General features: G+C 40.2%; 2 protein-coding genes across 15 annotated transcripts in view; one reads left to right on the top strand and one right to left on the bottom strand.

Moving 5' to 3' along the window:
• Nucleotides 1–209, bottom strand: part of LOC138755504 (uncharacterized) — a 65,155-nt gene extending 64,946 nt beyond the window's left edge. For 2 of the 5 annotated variants that reach the window (XR_011352339.1, XR_011352341.1), the window contains exon 1: nucleotides 42–209. Coding sequence is in view for 3 of the 5 variants with exons in the window: in XM_069921604.1 (XP_069777705.1) it covers nucleotides 42–103 (62 nt within the window). In the remaining 2 variants the exon portion in view is untranslated. The remainder of the gene's footprint in view (nucleotides 1–41) is intronic. The other 3 variants (XM_069921604.1, XM_069921607.1, XM_069921602.1) reach the window with 3 other exon arrangements.
• The window catches only part of spidr (scaffold protein involved in DNA repair), a 343,155-nt gene that overhangs the window by 50,435 nt on the left and 269,094 nt on the right, over nucleotides 1–23,626 (top strand). The window lies entirely within an intron of this gene.

The following is a 23,626-nucleotide window of genomic DNA, read 5'->3' as shown; positions in this document are numbered from 1 at the left end:
CTGCTGACAAGACAGATTATAATAGATTTTCAGTCACTCACTCAGTACAATATTGCCTGCCGTTGATGCTACTGTGACCTTTTCCTGCCAACCAGGCAGACATTACAGGTTTTTCAGTCCCAGTGCAGCGCTGCTCAGCATAGCACAGCTCATTGGCTCAGCGGCCAGCCAGCAAACTTTAAGCAGCAATGGACACCGCCACCTGTCAACTCCTGTATGACACTACAGATATTAAGGAGCAATGGATAGTCACTCTGCAGATCGCCACCTGTCAGCTCCTGTGTGTCATTGCAGACTTTAGCTGCTACAGTTAACTCTTTCCTACCAGACTTTGAGATTAGCACTTTAGACTCTCACAATTACCAACAATCTGCTTGCAGTGTGGACTTTCAGTTTTGGTAATGCATCTCAAATGTTTGATACGGTTCTGGATTCCTCATGTGCCTTAACTAATTATCTGTAATCAACTCTGACTTTTTGTAACTTCCTGTGATTACCTTTTGCATACGTTAAGTGTCTCACATGATTCCTACTGTATTTATTAGTGTTGTCAATAATTGTTTTTGGCTTTCAACTTAATTGAGCCAAGTTAGGATGTACGGTACATATAATTTCCTCCCCCACTAGCCCTCATACATGATACTCCAGCACGGCGCCACGAATGGCAAGTCGGTTTTGCTCTCCCTGCTTGGTTCTATGGCGGAACGTCTGCACTAATTTGGAACTGCTGAGCCAGTTGGATGGTTACCGCTGGTTCTGGTGGGAGTGGGCAGAACCAGTGCTAACAGCTCCTGTCTTGTGACAGCTAGACACAATGGTCTCCTATCTACTCGTAACTAGTCACTACAGCCACGAGGTATAGTGACTCAGCAGCACCCATAGGTCTACTGAGAAGCCCTGGCCTACTCAACGTAGCTACATCATGAGGTCGTTAGCACTTCAAATGTCATGACAGGTCACATGTGTGTCTATATCAAGCTTGTTAACACTGTTATGAAGGGTTTTCTCTGCACTGGCTGACAACTTCAGGTGTGGTCTCGTTATTTCAACACGATGGCGTATGAGTACTAACATCATCTGCCACAGCACCACCCAGGATGAAGAATTGGTTGATTTTGCTTGCCGTTGGGGTGTCTCTGAAAATGTCTCCTTATCCCTGCTTAGTAAGAGTCTTTGCCTTTATTAATGTATTTTAAAATATATTAGTAAGGCTTTATCTGTAAACCTGAGGAGGGGGTGACTAATTATCTATAATATTATAGTTCGTCTTTCGGGTGGCTCTGTGGTGGGGAAGGAACCTACAGAATGCAGCGACAGTCAAATGTTTTCACAAGAGAAAATGTCTTATTGCCTATGCAATAGAATATAAAATTCATGGTATGACAAAGGTATATTAAGGACTGTTATACGGAAGGAACTCGTGTCCCTTTGAACAATTAAAACAGAAATACAGAGTGGCCAATGGGACCATCTTCTGTTTTTAAGAGAAAGATGTGGACCAACATTGACCCCCACCTGAAATTAGTGAAACTGAATGAACCATCTCGATGGTGAATACACCCAAATTTATAGCAAAAATGTATTATGCACTCGAGCGCAAATGCAAAACCAGGGTTTCAGAGGTCGAGAAAGATGGGAGTCGGACTTGGGTGTAGTGATTTCAGAAGGAAGCTGGTCAGATTGGTGTAAGGGCAGCATGACATTAATTATAAAAGCAAGATATGGATTGGTTCAATATTTTTTACACCAACTGTATCTTACCCCACAAAAGTTACACAGATTAAGAGCTGAAATTTCAGCGATGTGTTTCAGAAGTGGGACTGGGAGAGGAATTTTTCTACATGCCATGTGGTCGTGCGTGAAAGTGAGGCCATTTTGGCAAGAAATCGCAGAAAAATTAATCTGGATAATAGGAGTGGCCTTCATGAGCGACCTGGAGCTATATCTATTAGGTAATTTCACGGAAATAAGTAAAAAATGATAGCACTGGCGCTAGCAAAAAAATGTATCGTGGTCACTTGGAAGTCCGCTCTACGTATAGCACGATGGCCTGCAGAAATGAACTGCGATATACCTATAGAAAAAAAATCACATATAACTTAAAAAAACAAATATGACACTTTTGTAAAGGTCTGGTAGCTATACCTGGACCACATAGGGGATTGGACACAAGGTTCTAGCATGTTGTAGGTGCGTTGGACACCGCTACCACATCTCGAGTGAGTGAATTTATTGCCAATCCCCCAGCAGAAAACCAGGACACCAGGTTCCGCCAGTTTCTCGTGGATACACTTGAATTGACAACACATGAGCGCAGCATGCGGCTTTTGAATATGGAAGGCCTGGGTGAAAGGAATCCATCGGACCTAATGAATTCAATGCTTGCATTGGCGGATGGTCATTCTCATTGCCTGCTCTTTGAAACTGTATTCCTATCAAAGTTCCCAGCTCGTGTTACAATACCCATTACTGGCATGGATTTCCACCATCCCCATGACAGCACGGGAGGCTGACAGGCTCTATCGTACACCTACATGAGTCTGCTCAAATACAGCCTGTTTTCGCAGCAGATACATCTCTGGCATCCGATGAGCCTCCTATATCTGCAGTTCAATCAAAGAAGGAGGAACGCGTTGACGTGTGTCGAGATTGGTGTTTTTACCACTGCCATTGGGGGAAAAATGCTCATAAATGTGTCCAACCTTGTACCTATTACTGGAAAAAAATGGGAAACAAAAAGAGCCGGCTGCCAGTAGTGACCTCGTCAGCTGGCGCAAATACTGCCCTATTGTATCTTCAGGACGATGCAGGTAAGCACAAGTTTCTTGTGGACACAGGTGTTGAGGTCAGTCTACTCCTGCCTACCTATTTTGAAAGAATGAATAAACGACAACATCTGGCTCTTCGACTGGCAAATGGAACTACCATTCCAAGGTTTGGCACGAGATGGATCTCAATTGGAATAGGAGGGACCACATTCCATTGGAATTGTGTTGCTCAGCCAATTTTGGGTGCGGACTTTTTACGATCCCATGATTTACTGGTGGACGTGAAACAGAAGAAATTGGGTCATGCCACCACTTTTCAGACATACTCGCTGGCATGCAGCAAAGGGAGTATTTCCTAGCTCAGAGTACATATGCTGCACAGGAATACCAATGTTGCCCTGCTCAATGAATTTCCCCGTATTCTCACTCCTAATTTCAATGCCTCAAAAACAGCCCATGGTGTGTCTAATTACATGGACACTTCAGGCCCACTGATTCATGCTAGAGCTCGTCATCTTCCATTTGATAAACTCTGCAAGCAAGGTCGAGTTTATGGCAATGGAGGAGTTGGGTATCATACAATGCTCCAACAGTCCTTGGGCATCTCCATTACACATTTTTTTTTTCTTCTTTGGCTTGGCTTCGCGGACGAAGATTTATGGAGGGGGTAAAAATCCACGTCAGCTGCGGGCTCGATTGTGGCTGACAAGTCCGATGCGGGACAGGCAGACACGGTTGCAGCAGTTGCAGGGTAAAATTGGTTGGTTGGGGTTGGGTGTTGGGTTTTTCCTCCTTTGTCTTTTGTCAGTGAGGTGGACTCTTCAAAGGAGGTTGCTGCCCGCCGAACTGTGAGGCGCCAAGATGCATGGTTTGAGGCGATATCAGCCCACTGGCAGTGGTCAATGTGGCAGGCACCAAGAGATTTCTTTAGGCAGTCCTTGTACCTCTTCTTTGGTGCACCTCTGTCATGGTGGCCAGTGGAGAGCTCGCCATATAACACGATCTTGGGAAGGCGATGGTCCTCCATTCTGGAGACGTGACCCACTCAGCGCAGCTGGATCTTCAGCAGCGTTGGCTCGATGCTGTCGGCCTCTGCCATCTCGAGTACTTCGATGTACCCAAGAAAACAGGTGGATGGAGACCCTGCGGTGACTAAAGTAGGTTTAACGATGTTACAACACCCGACAGGTACCCGGTTCCTCATATACAGGATTTTGCTGCCCATCTACTCCGTTGCCACATTTTTTCCAAGGTTGATCTGATGAAAGCATATAATCAGATACCTATCCATAAGGATGATATCCCTAAAACAGCAATTATTACCCCTTTTGGGCTTTTTGAATTCCTCAGAATGCTGTTTGGATTGAAAAATGCTGCTCAAACCTTCCAGAGGCTGATAGACATTTTAGGCAGGGATTTGGAGTTTGCATACATTTACTTGGATGATATCCTCGTAGCCAGTCAAACTGAGCAAGATCTCCACCTGCATTTGCGCCGCTTTTTCCAACGGCTAGAGGAATTCGGTCTTACTATCAACCCTGGCAAATGTCAATTTGGCAGATCCACCATCGACTTCCTAGGACACAAGATCACGGCCGACAATATATTTCCCTTATCCAGCAAGGTAGATGCAGTTTGTGCTTTTTCCAAACCTACCACGGTTAAGGGACTGCAGACATTTCTGGGCCTGATAAACTTCTATCACCAGTTTATTCCTGCAGCTGCTGACGTTCTTCGCCCACTGTTTCAGATCGTCTCGACCAAGCACAGGGATGTTACCTGGACATCAGAGGCAGAGGTTGTGTTTATGACTGTCAAAGAGACATTGGTCAAAGCAGCAATGCTCGCCCATCCCAACCCTGAGGCTGCCTTGGTACTAAGCACTGACGCCTCGAGTATGGCTGTGGATGCGGTTCTCAAGCTGCACGTCAATGGCCATTATCAACTCCTCGCTTTCTTCAGCTGGCATTTAAGGCCCGCAGAAGTTAAATATAGTACATTTGATTGGGAACCATTGATATTGTACCTAGCCACACGGCACTTCCGATATATTTTGGATGGTCGCCATTTCACTGTGTTTACGATGATAAGCCACTCATTTTTGCCTTCAGCAAAATAACAGATCCATGGTTGGCAAGACAGCAGCATCACTTATTGTACGTTTCAGAATTCACGATGGACGTGCGCATATTTCAGGGAAAGACAATCTTGTCGCAGATATGCTGTCCAGACCGACTGTATATCATATTCAGGGTGGAATTGATATTCTTGAATTGGCCAGTGCACAGGCCATAGACCCCGACATTCAGATGTACAATACAGCCATTACTAACCTAGACATCCAACGAGTAGCACCACAACAGCGCATCCCAACCCTTCTTTGAGATGTGTCTTTGGGCTACCCTAGACCATTGATTCCGGCATTATGGAAGCGATGCCTTTTTAACCAGGTACACAGCTTGTCTCATCCATCCATCAGAACGTCAGTCAAGCTCATGTCAAATAAATACGTATGGCATAGACTAAGAAAAGACGTCACTCAATGGGCACGTACATGTGCCTCCTGCCAGATGGCCAAAATTCAGCTGCACACAAGGCACCTCTTCAGCCTTTTCCAGCGGTACACAGGAGGTTTGAACATGTGTATGTGGACCTGTTCAGGCGATTGCCAGTATCTAAAAACATGAGATACATTTTAATAGTGGTGGACCATTTCATGCACTGTCCAGAGGCCATCCTGTTGCCATCCAGTGACACTGAAACGTGTGCTAGGGCGTTCATCGTCAATTGGATTGCTAGATTTGGTGTTCCACCGCACATAGCTTCAGACTGTGGAGCACAATTCACCTCTGCATTATGGTCTGCCTTTGCGTGCTTTTTTGGCTCACACCTGCACCACACTACCATCCACAGTCCAATGGCCTTGTGGAACATTTCCACTAGCAACTAAAGTCCGCACTTAAGGCCCATCTCACTGGTACCAATTGGGTCAATGAGTTGCCATGGGTTCTGGGAGTTTGCACGGCCACAAAGGAAGATTTGTCTGCATCATCAGCAGAGATGGTTTATGGCATGGGGGACATTCATTTCACAACCAACTCTGACCTGGACGTCCTTCAGCAGCTTCAACATGGTATCACTAGCAGGAAACCTGTTCCTACCAACTGGCGTAGAACCCCTAAACAATGTGCACCCACAGCTCCTTGACGCTGATTTTGTTTTTGCACGCAGACAGGACCCAGGAGTGCCATTATAACCACCATATGAGGGCCCTTTCCATGTGATTAAGAGGGATGGAGTTGTGTTTATTTTGGACATTGGGGGACATGCGCAGCAGACAGACTCAAGCCTGCCCATATGGATCCCACTGCACCCATTCAATGCCCCCAGCCCAGACGGCGTGGCGTCCTCCTCAGGCACACGCAACTGGTGTTTTAATTTCTGGCGACATTTCGAGGGGGGGGGGTGATACAGTGACTGTGTAGCAGGACGAGCGGATACACAGTGCTCCAATGCGAACTGTCGCTGGCGCAGTTCTGTGGGCATGACCGTATGCAAGAGATACCGAGTGCCGAGGAATGGCAAGTTGAGCTGTTAAGTCTCCTGCCAAAGGGCGCAGGACACTTACAAAGCTAAATTTAAACCTGCTGGTCCCATGGATCGGCAGCAATCTCATTGTGATGTCCCACCTTGTCTCGTGGAGCCCGGGACATGAAGTATATAAAAGAAGCCTGTAAACTATTAATAAATCAGTCTTCAGTTGACTAGTCTGGTGTGTGTTTTTGTATTATTTCAGTGGCTCTACAGTAGTAGCTGCTACAATTGTCTATTTAAAATGTTATTATTTTTGAAAAAATTTTTTTTTAATTTCGAAATTTTTTTTCACATGATATCGGGTCAGAAGTAGCATTATTGGCCCATTGAGTCTGCTCTGCCTTTCTTATCATGAGCTGATTCATCCTCCCACTCAGCCCACTCTCTGGCTTTCTTTCCATAACCCTTTATGCCCTAATCAAATACCTGTCAATCTTTATTTTAAATACACCTAATGACCTCACATCCACAGACTCATGACCCTCTGACTAAACTTTTTTTTCCACATCTACGTTTGAAGTTGACTCCTTTTCATCCTGAAATTATGCCCCTAGTCTGAGAATCCCCTACCATGGAAAACATCCTTGCCACATCTACTCTGTCCAGGCCTTTCAGCATTTGAAATGCCTCTTTGAGAACCCCTCTCATCATCCTGTACTCCAATGAGCATAGACCAAGAGTCGATGATCATTCATTTTCAAAGAAGGTGACTGAAAAGAAAGTAAAATGCTTTGTTTCTATATTCATGCAAGTGAAGATTGTTCTCTGTAAGTATAGTATTTTTGTCTTTTAAACTGTTTATTCTTAATGCAGATTTAATGCTGGATGTAAAAGTGAGTGTCAAACAACCACAATAATTGTTTATCCACCATCTACAATCCCTGTATCCCAGATACCAGTGGCTTTACTGTATAATTGAAATGGCTACTAAGATTATGGGTGACATATAAATTGTATGGTGGACAATAATGACAGGTATCTGCAATTAGAAAAGGATCCAGATCTACCAATGAGTGTCCCAAGGTTTGACAAATGGAATTTAACTGAAAAGTGTGAGGGATTGCATTTTCCTAAGTCAAACCTGGGCAGGATTTGCACAGTAAATGAAAGGACCACGCAGTGTTGGAATAGAGAGACACCTAAGAGTACAGGCACATAGTTCCTGAAATAGATCACACAGATAGGGTAATTAAGAAGGCATTGGCACTCATCTTCAATCCCTGTGCATTGAATTAAAGAGTTAGGATGACATGTTACAGCTCTATAAAACATTGGTAAGGCCAAATTTGGAATATTGTGTGAGTTCTGGTTGTCTAGCTATAGGAAGAATGTCATTAAGCTGGAAGATATGCAGAAAAGATTCACAAAGATGTTCCAGCATTAGAGGACAAAAGTTACATGGACAGGCTGGATAGGCTGAGACTTTTTTTTTAACGTGGCATGTAGGAGGCTGAGGGCTCAACTTATAGAGGTATATAAAATTACAAGGGGCATAGATCATAGGGCATAGGTCATAGTCATTTTCCCAGGGTAAGGTAGTCCAAAACTGGGGGCCGTACATTTAAATTGAGTGGGGAAACATTGAAAGGGGACCTCAGAGGTGTTTTTCAAACAGAGGGAGGTAGGTACATACAGGTGCTGCAAAAATGAGCTGTAGAGATGGGTATAATTGTGAATCCTAAAAAACATTTTTCAGGAAATCTATAAGACAAATGCAGGTGAATGGGGCTATCTCAGATAGGCAACCTGGTTGGCATGGACAAGTTGGGCCAAAGGGCCTGTTTCCATGTTGTATAGCTGTATGACCGTCCCTCTATCTTGAATGTACTGATTCTTATCGGGAACAATACTCAAGAATTTCAATATTCTCAAATATACCCTAAGTGGCCAAGTCAGCCTAGATTGAGTTTCCATAGGCATTTAAATCACAGAGAGGTGTGCTATTTAGCATCAAAATTTTCATTTGAATTATTGAAGTTAATAAAACCAGATTTAATAAATCTAATGTTTTAGCTTGTTGTGAGTGAGCACAGTGCAGAGACTGAAGTGGCAGGCTCTGTGTTCAGGTATTACAACTAACTGATTTTATTTGAATCTCATGCGTAGCCTTTAAGCCTGTCTCTGTTCCGCCCCTTACACACCGGTGCTCGCATCACAATGACATGAGCACGTATACGCCCTTCCAGTCTGTCCTGGAAGAGACAGTCCTGCAACACCATCTTTTCCACGGCTGCCCTGCCGCCTGTGAGTAACAAACGGGGTCTGTTCACCGCTGCAATTATGTGCGTCGCCATAATGTCATCAATAATGATATCCCTCCTGTTGTATCTGGCAGCATATCATCGACTGAGAACATGTTGGTCATTGAATCTAAGATCAACAGATTCAGTTCTCTGATTCAATGACCAACATCTTGTCCAAGTTACAAACAGACTACACTAAGAATATCACCACAGCACAAGCATTTTGGTCTGATTTTGCTGAATGAACTCTTTCTGTCAGATCTGTAATTTCAAATTTTTGACGGGTGTCTGTACCTGAACTGAGTAGCTGTGTTTTTCCAGGAACTTGTACAATCCTCGTCATTCAAGTGGATACAAAGAGCTTGCTCTTCCCATGAAGGTAACTGACAACAAAGTCATACTCACAACTTTAATACCTGTCAAAACTTTAAAGCTTCAGGAAAATCTAAAATGTTCTGACATTTAGAAATATTAAAAAAAACACTATTAAAATAACAAACAATTAAATGCAATGTTTTTAAACAGAGACATTACTACATATATACAGCATATGTTATAAATAGCTACATTGTCTTGGTCTTAATTTAGTTTCTCGGAGCTGTAAAATTTTCTTTGAAGGTGAATGAACTTGTTACTCCTTCGTCAGATTTACACTGACCATGGAAAATATACCGACAGATTCAGTGGTTGAAATCTATGTTTGCCCGAAGAGCTGACATTTACCTGCAAATTTGGAAGACCACAGGGCATTCAAGAGAGGAGAGAAAGAGGGGCTAGAAAACTATGCCTTTTAAACTGACATCACTTACTGGGAAAATGCTGGAATCTAATATTAATGAAGTAAACTTAGACAGAAGAGATTATTTTATTTTGGAAATTAAAGAAATGGTTGAGATATTACATGTACTTTACCTGTCTTTGAAGAAGAATGAATGAATCTGAAATAATATGTTGGAATCCAAATAGAAGGATTCAGCTGAGATCTGGGAAAAGTGAACTTAAATTTGGAAGTCTGATGTAGAGGAAAAGAAGGAGAACCATAGCCTGATGTTGATTGTTGGGAGAATACTGTAATTTGTTGTTAAGGAAATGGGAATTACAGATAAAATAAATAAAAATATGGAACTGAAAATATTCGGCAGGTCAACAGTGACTTCTCATCAAACTAAGAAAGATCATTTCAATGTGCTCCAAACTGGTTTTGTTACAGATAAAAAGAGGTGAAGGAAATAAAAGAAATGCCTCTGATAAGGTTGAAACCAAGTCTAAATGTTTCATGTGGTGGTGCCACCTGATCTTTCTGGAGGAGATACAAGTTGACAATTTAAAAAAAAAACTGCAGGATCTGTGATGGACAAAATATTACTGAAGGTGGATATATGAGGTGTAAAAATGTGTTGAAGAAGATAGACCGAGGAGTACAGGTGCATGGTTCCCTGAAAGAGGGGACTCGGGTAAACAGGGTGGTGAAGAAGTCATTTGGCACACTTACCTTCTTTGAGTGGGGTTTTGAATACAGATGTTGGGACCTCATGATGCAGTTATGCAAAGCACTGTTGAGACCTTATTTGCCCAGCTACAAGAATGATATCAGTAAGTTGGAAGGGTGCAAAGGAGATTCATCAGGATGTTGCTGGAACTGGAGGGTTTGAGTAATAGGAAGAGATTGAATCGGATGTGTCTTATTTCCTTGAAGGACAGGAGGAGTGAGAGGTTACCTTATTTTGGTGTTTATAAAATTCTGAGGGCATCGCTAAAGTGAATGCATACAATTTTTTTCCCAGGATAGATGATTCTAGAATTAGATTTAAGGTGAGATTTAAGAGGGACCTAAGGGGCAAATTTTCATTCAGAGAGTCGTCCATATCTGGAACTGATAGAAGCAGGTACAATTAGTAAATTCAAAAGACATTTGGACAGATGTATGGATAGGAAGGGGGTTAGAACAGTAGTTCTCAACCTTTTTCTTTCCACTTACATAACACTTTAAGTATTCCCTATGCCAGAGGTACTCTGTTATTAGGATGGGATTGCTTAAGGTGGTGTATGGGTGGAAAGAAAAAGGTTGGGTTAGAAGGATCTGGATCAAATACTGGCGATGGGACCAGCACAGAAAGCCAACTTGATTGGCACAGATGAGTTTAGTCAGAGGACCTGTTCAGTGCTGTATGCCTCTGCGACTCTTGTAAAAACATGCTTGAAATACAGCAATTGAAGCTGCATTTAGAGGGAGAAAAATGTAGTTTCATGTAGAACAATAAAAAGTTAGGGATGGAAAAAAAAGATTTTTCAGCCTGCTGTGTGGATTCGAGGGTATGAACTATAAGGAGAGGTTGGAAGAACTTGGGTTGCTTTCTCTGGGGAGTTAGAGGCTGAAGGGAGCATGAGAGGTATTGAGGGTAGACAGAATATTTTTCTCAAGGTTAAAATATCAGATATGAGAGGAAATATGTTTAAGGTGGGCAGGGGTGAGTTTAAAGGAATTGTGTGAGGCCAGTGGTGGGTGCCTGGAATGGGCTGCCAAGGGAAGTGGTGGAAGCAGATAGGATTAGTAGCATTAAAGATGGCTCTAGATGGACACAAGAATATTCAGGGAACAAAGGGATGTGCATCACATGTAAGCAGCAAATTTTTAGTTTAATTCTGTATCAGGTTTGGCATAAACATGTGGGCCAAAGGGCCTTTTCCTGTGCTGTACAGTTCTATGTTCTGTCTATACCAATATAAAGCTAGCTGTGATGTTTTTCAAGCTGAGATAATGTTTAATTTTAGCACACTCCAATTACTATGCCATTGTTTCCATCTTCAATGGTTAGCCTGTCCACAAAGATCATAACGGTCACAAATATTATTTTTAGCTTGTTATGAGTTTCATTCAGCTAATTGAAAACTAAAGCTTAAAAGAATGAATTATTTAGAGATTCTTAAAATTTTAGTGACTTAAAGTGCACAGTTAAAACTTATTCACATACAGAAGTTGATTCTATTTTTTTTAAACTTTATTCGTTCAAAGAACAAATAATAAATGGCATATACAGCAATGAAACATGAACATTTTTTAAAACATATATATATATATATATAAAAAGAAAAGAAAACCCCACCACCCCCCTTCAGCCAACTCTCCTAAGGAGAGCCATAAAAAAGAAAAAAGAAAGAATATTAAAAAAAGTTAAATATACATATTAAAATCTAATCAATATAAATTAAAATGTAAATATTCTGAGTATAACAACCACTTATTAATAAAAAAATTATAATTATCATGCAAAACATACATTATTTTTTCCATTAAACAATATTTCATCTCATTATGCCATCTATTAATATCAGTCATATTTGTATCTTTCCACGTACTAGCAATACATTTTTTCACTATGGATAAAGCTAAATATACCAAAGCAAGCTGAAATTTATCTAATCTAAAGCCTTTCAGAGGTTACAAATTACCCAATAAAAATACTATTGGATCTAAAACTATTTAAATCTTATACAGATATTCTAAAAACGATTGAATTTTCTTCCAAAAAGATTGTATATGTATACATGACCAAACAGCATGAAAAAAAGTTCCAATCACATCACCATATCTAAAACACAAATCTGATTCATTAAAACCATATTTTTTTAAATTCTTCAGGTGTCAAATATAATGTAAAAAATTATAATTATTCATTGCATAAAGTGCATTTATCAATCTAGTTACACTATCATAACAAATATCTAACCAATCCTCTTCAGAAAAAGTAAAACCAATATCCGCTTCCTATTTAATTTTAGATCTATCCCAAATCTTTTTATCCATACCATCCTGTAATATTTGATACATAAATGAAATATAACTCTTCTCGAGTACCTTCATAAGGGAAATCTCAAATTTAGACATTTTAGGTAAAATCGTATCTCTACCAAACATACATTTTACCAAAGATCAAATTTGATAATAAAGAAATAAAGAATTCTTATCAATACCAAAATCTTCCTCATCTGATTAAAAGATAAAAGCTTACCCTCTTTAAGACAATCTCCCAAATTTTCCACACCTTTAAATCTCCAATGCAATAAATTTTGATTATGTATTGAAAAAGAAATAAGTTGATTATTATACAGTGGAGTCAAAGCCAATAACTTTCCTTCACATTCACATGTGTTTCTTGTAAAAAGGCAATATCAATTTTCATTTTCTTAATATACGCCAAGACTCGGTTACGTTTGATCGTACTATTTAATCCTCGAACATTAAAAGTAGCAAACTTCAACTTCGACATATCTACTATTATTACTAAATACCAATAATATCTTTATATAAAAACACAAATCAACATATGTAGGCCCTCCAATAAAAAAAATCACAAATTTAAAAACTAAGAAAAAAGTTAAAAAAAACAATAAACCCCCCACCCCCAAAAATAACTACCAAAAGGTAGTAATCTCCTAAACAAAAATTGGGCGTGGCTGATGGCTAGTAAAGAACTTAGTGCAAATCTCCCCCTCCCCAGCCAAACAATCAGTAACATCCAAGTATCATAATAACAAAAGCAAAAATAAAATAAGAAAATTCTCTTTTCATCCAAAAGACTCCAGTCTCGAAGATCCCATTTCGGAAGGAGGTGGACTCTTTCCATTCCCATTTATCTCATTTCTACCATTTCTTCTGTTTCCAGAACTACCAAATTTTTTAGAAGATAATGGTGAGCTACGTCTTTGTCCTCTTATATCCGGCAATGAGTCAGCAAAAATCATTGCTTCACAATCAGTTTCAAAAAACCGAAATTGATAGTCTCCGTAAAAGACCTTCAACACTGCAGGGTAACGAAAAGTAGACTTATAACCTTTACGCCACAAAACTTCTTTAACTGGATTCAGAAGTTGATTCTATGATGTTAGTCTTGAAATCGCATTGAAAATGCTGAAAAGAATTTGAAGATCCTAACAAAAGAACAAGAAAACAGGCTGAACAAAAATGTCAATACAAGTTTTCATTGTTACTGATTCGGTACTTCAAGTTGCTACTGCAAATTTGCTTGTTCACAAGCCAAAGAATCAGACTTAATTAAAAGAACTAAGTAAAGATGTAGGTTTGGGAGATGATATTTTAGTAGCATAAATGAGTGACAGTAATACATTTTACAGTTAATAATCAGTGTGCACGTGTGGTGAAGAGAAAATCGCTGAAAAAATTAACTTAATTGCTGCCCATGTGGTCATTCATACTGGGTGCCTTTTTAGACTGAATGTACCTGAGTACAACAGACCTGGTGGTTGGACATGCAGTAGAGTGGATGACCGTCAACAAATTTTTCCGGTATGATTTACACTGCAGGCTTCCTCCAAAATATATGGCTCCTGCAGGATAAATTGCGGTGCAGAAATTGACTCAAAATTTCTGCAATATCTTTTTTAGACTGCCTATGTAACAGCAAAATTTTTGGTTGTGTCGTTACATACTTGCAGTCTAAAAACTATAGTTGTGGATTAGTTGTCATTTAAACAGGGTGCTTTGTGTTGGATGATGTTGAACTTTTTCTGCCTTCACTCAAACAAGTGGAGAGTTTTCCACCATGCTCCAAATTTCTGTCTTGTAGGCACTGGACAATTCCCATTATCCAAAATCGGATTCACTGAAAACCTCAGTTATCCGAAATTTAAAAGTTTAAAAATTTTAGATAAACGAGGATCTCTAAAATCCTTATTTATCCAAATTTTTTTTGGAGCTGAATTGACCGGGGACCTTGGGCTCCTGGCACCGGAAACAGCGGACCTCAGGCTTCCAGGCAGAAGCAGGACCTTTGGGTTTCATGGATTGGAGGGTAGCTAATGTTACCCCACTATTTAAAAAGGGCGGTACAGAAAAAGCGGGGAATTATAGGCCAGTAAGCCTTACATTAGTAGTGGGCAAAATGATGGAATCCATTATTAAGGATGTAATAGCGGAGCATATGACTAGCAGAGAAGGGATCGGACGGAGTCAACATGGATTTACAAAAGGTAAATCGTGCTTGACAAATCTATTGGAATTCTTTGAGATGGTGACAGGTAAAATAGATGGGGGAGAGCCAGTGAATGTGGTGTACCTGGACTTCCAAAAGGCCTTCGATAAAGTCCCGCATAAACAACTGGCTTCCAAAATCAAGGCTCATGGGATTGGGGGCGAAGTATTGATGTGGATTGAGAACTGGCTGGCAGGTAGAAGACAGAGAGTTGGGATAAATGGCTCATTTTCTGAGTGGCAGGTGGTGACCAGTGGGGTGCCACAGGGATCTGTACTGGGACCCCAGCTGTTCACAATTTACATTAATGATCTGGATGAGGGGATTGGATGTAATATCTCCAAATTTGCAGATAACACTAAGCTAGGAGGGGTTGTGTGCATGGAAGAGGGGGTCAGGAAGCTCCAGTGTGATTTGGATAATTTGAGGGACTGGGCAGATACATGGCAAATGCACTACAATGTGGATAAATGTGAGGTTATCCACTTTGGTAATACAAACTGGAGGGAAGATTACTATTTGAATGGCAATAGATTAAGAGATGGGGAAGTGCAGAGAGACCTAGGGGTACTTGTACACCAGTCTCTGAAGGCGAGCATGCAGGTACAGCAGGCGGTTAAAAAGGCAAATGGTATGTTGGCCTTCATATCAAGAGGGTTTGAGTATAGGAACAAGGATACCTTACTGCAGCTGTACAGGGCCTTGGTGAGACCACACCTGTGTGCAGTTTTGGTCACCTTATCTAAGGAAGGATGTTCTTGCAATGGAGGGAGTGCAGAGGCGATTCACCAGGCTGATACCTGGAATGGCAGGAATGACTTATGAGGAAAGATTGCGCAAATTGGGATTGTACTCACTGCAGTTTAGAAGATTGAGAGGGGATCTCATAGAGACATATAAAATTCTGGCAGGACTGGACAGAATGGATGCAGATGGGATGTTTCCAAGGATGGGAAAATCCACAACCCGGGGCCATGGTTTGAGGATAATAGGCAAACCATTTAGGACCGAGATGAGGAGGAATTTCTTGACCCAGAGGGGGGTGAATCTGTGGAATTCATTGCCACAGAGGGCAGTAGAGGCAGGTTCATTAAATATATTTAAGAGGGAATTAGATATATTTCTCAAAACGAACACAGCTCAGCGCGGACATTGGCGACTTCAGGGGTTTCTACGAGGCTCTAAAGGCTGTGTACGGCCCCTCACCCCAAGTCCAAAGCCCGCTGCGCAGCTCAGACGGCAAAGTCCTCCTCAGCGACAAGATCTCCATCCTCAACCGATGGTCAGAACACTTCCAATCTCTTTTCAGTACCAACCGCTCAGTCCAAGATTCCGCCCTGCTCCAGCTCCCTCAACAGCCCCTAAGGCTAGAGCTGGATGAGGTTCCCACCCTGGATGAGACATATAAGGCAATCGAACAACTGAAAAGTGGCAGAGCAGCAGGTATGGATGGAATCCCCCCAGAAGTCTGGAAGGCTGGCGGCAAAACTCTGCATGCCAAACTGCATGAGTTTTTCAAGCTTTGTTGGGACCAAGGTAAACTGCCTCAGGATCTTCGTGATGCCACCATCATCACCCTGTACAAAAACAAAGGCGAGAAATCAGACTGCTCAAACTACAGGGGAATCACGTTGCTCTCCATTGCAGGCAAAATCTTCGCTAGGATTCTACTAAATAGAATAATACCTAGTGTCGCTGAGAATATTCTCCCAGAATCACAGTGCGGCTTTCGCGCTAACAGAGGAACCACTGACATGGTCTTTGCCCTCAGACAGCTCCAAGAAAAGTGTAGAGAACAAAACAAAGGACTCTACATCACCTTTGTTGACCTCACCAAAGCCTTCGACACCGTGAGCAGGAAAGGGCTTTGGCAAATACTAGAGCGCATCGGATGTCCCCCAAAGTTCCTCAACATGATTATCCAACTGCACGAAAACCAACAAGGTCGGGTCAGATACAGCAATGAGCTCTCTGAACCCTTCTCCATTAACAATGGCGTGAAGCAAGGCTGTGTTCTCGCACCAACCCTCTTTTCAATCTTCTTCAGCATGATGCTGAACCAAGCCATGAAAGACCCCAACAATGAAGACGCTGTTTACATCCGGTACCGCACGGATGGCAGTCTCTTCAATCTGAGGCGCCTGCAAGCTCACACCAAGACACAAGAGAAACTTGTCCGTGAACTACTCTTTGCAGATGATGCCGCTTTAGTTGCCCATTCAGAGCCAGCTCTTCAGCGCTTGAGGTCCTGCTTTGCGGAAACTGCCAAAATGTTTGGCCTGGAAGTCAGCCTGAAGAAAACTGAGGTCCTCCATCAGCCAGCTCCCCACCATGACTACCAGCCCCCCCACATCTCCATCGGGCACACAAAACTCAAAACGGTCAACCAGTTTACCTATCTCGGCTGCACCATTTCATCAGATGCAAGGATCGACAATGAGATAGACAACAGACTCGCCAAGGCAAATAGCGCCTTTGGAAGACTACACAAAAGAGTCTGGAAAAACAACCAACTGAAAAACCTCACAAAGATAAGCGTATACAGAGCCGTTGTCATACCCACACTCCTGTTCGGCTCCGAATCATGGGTCCTCTACCGGCACCACCTACGGCTCCTAGAACGCTTCCACCAGCGTTGTCTCCGCTCCATCCTCAACATCCATTGGAGCGCTCACACCCCTAACGTCGAGGTACTCGAGATGGCAGAGGTCGACAGCATCGAGTCCACGCTGCTGAAGATCCAGCTGCGCTGGATGGGTCACGTCTCCAGAATGGAGGACCATCGCCTTCCCAAGATCGTATTATATGGCGAGCTCTCCACTGGCCACCGTGACAGAGGTGCACCAAAGAAAAGGTACAAGGACTGCCTAAAGAAATCTCTTGGTGCCTGCCACATTGACCACCGCCAGTGGGCTGATAACGCCTCAAACCGTGCATCTTGGCGCCTCACAGTTTGGCGGGCAGCAGCCTCCTTTGAAGAAGACCGCAGAGCCCACCTCACTGACAAAAGGCAAAGGAGGAAAAACCCAACACCCAACCCCAACCAACCAATTTTCCCTTGCAACCGCTGCAATCGTGTCTGCCTGTCCCGCATCGGACTGGTCAGCCACAAACGAGCCTGCAGCTGACGTGGACTTTTTACCCCTTCCATAAATCTTCGTCCGCGAAGCCAAGCCAAAGAAAGAAAGAAGATATATTTCTTCAGTATAAGGGTATTAAAGGTTACGGAGAGAAGGCAGGGACGGGGTACTGAACTTTAAGATCAGCCATGATCTCGTTGAATGGCGGAGCAGGCTCGAAGGGTCGAATGACCTACTCCTGCTCCTATCTTCTATGTTTCTATGTTTCTGGCTCAAGTGGGGCCTCGGTGGGAAAGTGTTTTGTGATCAGTGGTGGCCAGCATTTTTTTTTGGTGAGAATTCAACATTATTTTAATGCTTAAAAAGCCATACCTTTTTTTTTGTTATTTAAATCCTGTTACAAGTGATTTGCTGTTGTTACTGGGTTGTTTTTAAAAAAATGACCAGTTCTCCAAAAAAACCGATTATCTGAAATTGGCCCAGTCCCAACCATTTTGGGTACTATATAGTTGTACTATATAGGTTGTTATGACTTGACACACAAAGTGCAGGATAATCAGCTTCTGAACTGTTCTTGTACCCAAGTTTTATTTTTCTGGTCAATGTTGATTTCCCCCCAGCCCCTTGCCTTTTCAACAAGATGACTGTAATGCTGTTGAATGTCACAGCTAGGTGGGCGTGCTCGCCGTAGCAGATGACTATGGCTTGCTATTATAAGGTTCGAATGTTACTTGCCATTGATCAGTCTTTGGCTAAATGTGGACAGCTTCATTTGCTGGGAAAGATGCAAATGCGATTGAACATTATAAAATCATGAGAGAAATCCCTTCATCCAATTTGTAAAGAAGCATCTGTAAATCATTGAGTCCAGAACTCTACCTTGAGGAGGTACTTCAAATCCACAGCACAAACCATCTTCAAATGCATCTTCGTAAGGAAGGAAAAGGGATTTCCCATAATGTCCTGGTGTTGGGAAGATAACCTCTAGCAATTATAACTATCATTGTACAAGAAACATCAATGCTTATTGGAGGAACTTTCCACTTGCTGCCCAGTATTATCAGAGTATCTTGATGTAACAATTGGTCAAATTCATCCTTTATGCCAAAGGCAGTCACTTGTATCTCATCTCTACATCAATGCTGTGTTAAGGTATGCAGTTGAGCAGTCTTGTAAAGCATAAATAGCATATTGGTGAACCAGCTATTGGAGAATAAGTACATCTTGATAACTCTGTTGACTGTACCTTACATCATCTTGCTGATGAATCAATAAAATGATCAGCTGCTAAATAGCCAGATTGGATTTGTTGTGATTCTCATAAATCGGGCACACCTGGGTAACTTACCAAATGGTCAGTCATGGATGTAGGCCTTCAGAACTGCAGTCAGGATGTTGCCCAGTTTCATAGTCTTGACTGTCTCCAGTGTTTTCAAACATTTGATGTTGCAAATATGATTTGAATGTATAGAAGTCTGGATACAATAGTTTCAAGGAGATGGATTATCCTCTCACTACTTGCAGTTAAACATGTTTGCAAAGCCTTCATGCTTGTCTTTGTGCTACCGTGCATGCAGAATCTTGGAATATTCCCTTCCTGTTGGCCATTTAAATTAATAGCACCTTTTCCTGCCCTATGTGACAGGACTGAAGAACTTTATCTGATCTGATATTTAGCTCTGTCTTTCAGACACTATTTGTGATATTGAGCACACATAATGCAGCCTCAGAAGGTTGCCACCATTTTAAAAATTGATATGCTTGATGCAGCTTCCAGGAAGTTCTGCTGCACTTCTCACTGAACTATGGTCGATTTCTTAGTTTAATAATAATATGATGGTTTGATGTGAACATAGAATATTGCAGTGTAGAACAGGCCCTTCAGTCCACGATGTGGTACCAACCTATATAAACTCCATCTCTCTGGAGAGCCAGCGAAAATGGTGCTAGAGCCTAGAAGAAGATGATTGAACTGCAAACGACACAGGAACAACTGCGCCTGCACAAAAGTTCACACACGCGCACAACAGAGCATCCTGTTTCCCTATGGCTAACACCTGAATCGATTAAGGGGGTGGTTACTAGCATTGCTAGTCAGACCCAGCCATTGATTCAACTAGATGTTGAAACAGGATCATCTGCCAGCAATTTAGAGGGACAAAAGGATGAAGATCAAGGCAGAGAAGGAAGAAAAAGTTTATGAAGAATTGGAGGGAGCAGGAGCAGAATACGGAAAAGATGAAGCCCGACTGATTCAAGGGATTGAAACAATACAATTCAGATATTCTGAAGCCAGAACAAGGTATGGAAGCTCATGAACAAACCTCGATAATTATCAATCAAATTCAGTTAATGTGTAAACATATGGATTTGCAATTTATATCTGTCAGAAGCACAATTTCAATATTTTAAGAGTGATATGAAAAATATTAAAGAAGAAATGGCAAAATGTACTGAAGCTGTCGATAAAGTTAAAATTCAAGTCCAGGAAATTGAAGATGTTCAAGAATATCGTTCTGAAGTAGAGCGATGTAAAGATACAGTTAATAAAATGGAAGATTTGGTTTTGGCTTGGAATGTGCAAAGGAAAGAACTTTTACAAAAGATTCATGTATTGGAAAATCATAGTCACAGGAACAATGTGAAGATTGCCGGGTTGGTTGAAGATTTTGAGGGCTTTAATCCAGTACAATTTTTTGAAAAGTGGATTCCAGAAGTTTTGAGTCTGGAGAACTTTCCAAATGGACTTGAACTGGATAGAGCACATAGGGCTAATAGAAAGAAGCCATTCCCAAGACAAGCGCCATGCTTGATTTTGATTAAATGTTTACATTATCAAGATAACAAAATGATATTAAGAGCGGCGGTGCAAAATGCCCAGAAATACCAAGATCCATTAACAATGCAAATAATAGGGTATTTTTTTTAATGCAGATTTAAGTATGTCAGTTGTGAAAAGAAGAAAGGAGTTTAATCCTGCAAAAGCAGTGCTTTGAAAAAAGGGATGTAAGTTCTCTTTTTGATAACCAGCCATACTTAGTCTTTTCTGGAGAAAATCAATCAAGGTTTTTTACTGATGAAAATGAAGCTTTGAAATTTGCAAATTCTCTTCTGAATATTAAACAAGATCAGTGAATGGTTACTCAGAGTTGAGTCACTCAAAAAGTTTTGGCAGATCGACCTGAGAGAAAGCAAGTTGCAGATCAGATGTCAAAGCAGCAAGAATTGGTTGAGATCGATGATGACCAAGTGAATAAATATCTTGAAGAAGCTCTTTATACTTATAAATGAACTGTTTAATTAATGTATATTCTGTCCAGGGGAGGCAGACTTTTTGTCTTTTCCTTCCGTAGCCACATGCCATTTTGTGGCAAAGGCCACTTCCCGTACAATAGAGGAAAGCAGTACTTGTGTTTTTATTTATTTTTTTTGAGGGGAGGGGAGTTTAAGTTTTTTTTATATAGTTTTAGGATTTTTTCTTCCTTGGAGTTGTTACATATTATTGAAAGTTTGCATGGAGCAGGGGTCCAACGAATTGGGTGGTGAGAGTTCTTTAATTTTTGGACTTAAAAAATGCTGGTTAATAACGTATTAAATTTTGTAAGTTTTAATATAAATGGGCATAATTATACAATTAAAGAGAAAAAAATTTTGGTTTATATTTTTAAAAAAATGAAAGGATATTGCTTTTTTACAAGAGACACATTTTATTGAGAAAGAACATCAAAAATTAAAAGGAGATTGGATTGGTCACGTGTACCTTCATCATTTAATTCTAAAGCAAGAGGGGTTGCTATTTTGATTAATAAGAATGTACCTATTATGGTTCAATCTATGGTCACAGATCCTGCTGGGATGTTTGTTTTGGCACATTGTCAAATTTATTCAGAGATGTGGACACTTATGAGTATATACTCACCTAGTGTTGATGATGATTTATGCATGACTCCTTTATGCATCTTGCTGAGGCTCATGAAAAGGTTTTAAATGTTTTTTTTTGAACATTTTATTTTAAAAAAATTTTAAATCACAATAACATCAGTTATAATAAAATACATATACAGAAAATATATGTGGATATTAATGACAACTAATACCCACCTTCCTTCCCCTATATCTAGCCACTAAAGAAAGAAAGAAGGAGATCATCAATTATTTATATATATATATATATATATATATGTAAATCAACTACTCGGCTATGAAACCAAGATACCTCACTGGAATGGATTCAGAGCTCAAATCTTCAAACAAAGAATTTTCAAATATAGGCTCCATACTTTTACAAAAAAAATGATATTTGTCCCTCAAATTATATGTTTTCAAGAGTGATACAAGATTTCATTTCAGTATGCCATCTTTGCATTTCTCGAGTTAAATCAGATTTCCAAGTAAGAGCCAAACATTTCTTAGATACTTAGATGTAAATTCATAGATGTAAAAATTCAATTTGATACCTAGTCAATCTTAATCTTATAGCAATTGTCTTAATATCTCCTAATAAAATCAACATTGGATCAAATGGAAGTTTAACTTTTAATACTTTTTCCAAAAATAATTTAACGTATCCAAAAAATCTAACTTTAGAACAGATCCAAGTCGAATGGGAGAAAAAGAGGTATATATCTCTTTACCACATCTAAAACATAAATCTGAAGACATTAAATTACATCTCTGTAATTTTTGAGGGGGTTAAGTATAATTTGATATAAAAAAAATTATTGTACTAATCTGTACCTTACATTTATATAACTGTAGTCATATTATCTTTACATAAATTCCTCCAAACATTTTCATCTATCTTCCTATTCAAATTAGTTTCCCATTTTAATCTTGATTGATGAATTGGTTTAGACATTTTTTTTCTTTTTTCTTTGGCTTGGCTTCGCGGACGAAGATTTATGGAGGGGGTAAAAAGTCCACGTCAGCTGCAGGCTCGTTTGTGGCTGACAAGTCCGATGCGGGACAGGCAGACACGGTTGCTTTGTAATCATTTATACATCTCAGAAAAAAAAATAACTCTAAAGCAGATGTATGCAATGTATGCAAAAAGTAATCTACAAATGGAATTCAAAATTGTTAATTGATAGAGATCCACTGATATTGAAGCATTTAATTGAATTATGGAATAAAATTGATTTTGAGATAGATGGAAAAGGTAAGATTTCATCTAAAACGCCTATATATCAAAATAAGCTTTTTCCTTCTTCCAGTTTTTGAAGATATTGAATCAATTGGGTACTAAAAATGTTGAAGATTGTTTTGAAGTGGGGATATTTATATCTTTTAATCAAATGAGGGAAAAATATGAGATCCCTAATAATACTTTTATTATTATCAAGTAAAAGCTTTTTTAACTGAAAAATTAGGCTATAGTTTAAAATTACCTAGACAATGTGAAAAGGTTTTAATTGGAGGAGATTTTAATTGTTGTCTTGATCCAATTCTGAATAAGTAACAGAAGTTGGTTACTTGGACTAAAACTGCAAAAAGGATTTTGATTTTGATGAAAGATTTGAATTTGATAGATATTTGGTGAAGGTTAAATCCGAAGGAAAAGGATTATTTCTTTTTTTCTTATATTTGAGAAAAGATATGTTTTAATGTCGGCACAGTTACAAGAAAGAGTATAAAGCTAGGATTTTATCTGATCATTCACCACTTTTGATGCCATGCATACTTTCAGAAAAGCAAATGTAATCCTATGTTGAAAAGGGTAGATTTTTGTGATTATATAAGAAAACAAATTCAATAATATTTTAGAAATTCTAATTCAGTGGCCAATAAATTTATTCTATGGGATGCTTTGAAAACTTAAGAGGTCAGTTATTAAGCAAAAATCAAGAAGGATTATGTTAAAGAATTTAGACAAAAAGATTTACAGAGAAATGTTTCTGATGAAAAAAGGAAAAGTTTAATAAAGTTTATAATACAATGCAGACTTGTAGGAC

The sequence above is a fragment of the Narcine bancroftii genome, chromosome 2, assembly GCF_036971445.1.
Source record: "Narcine bancroftii isolate sNarBan1 chromosome 2, sNarBan1.hap1, whole genome shotgun sequence".
NCBI lineage: Eukaryota > Metazoa > Chordata > Chondrichthyes > Torpediniformes > Narcinidae > Narcine > Narcine bancroftii.
This window is presented reverse-complemented; position numbering and strand designations above follow the sequence as displayed.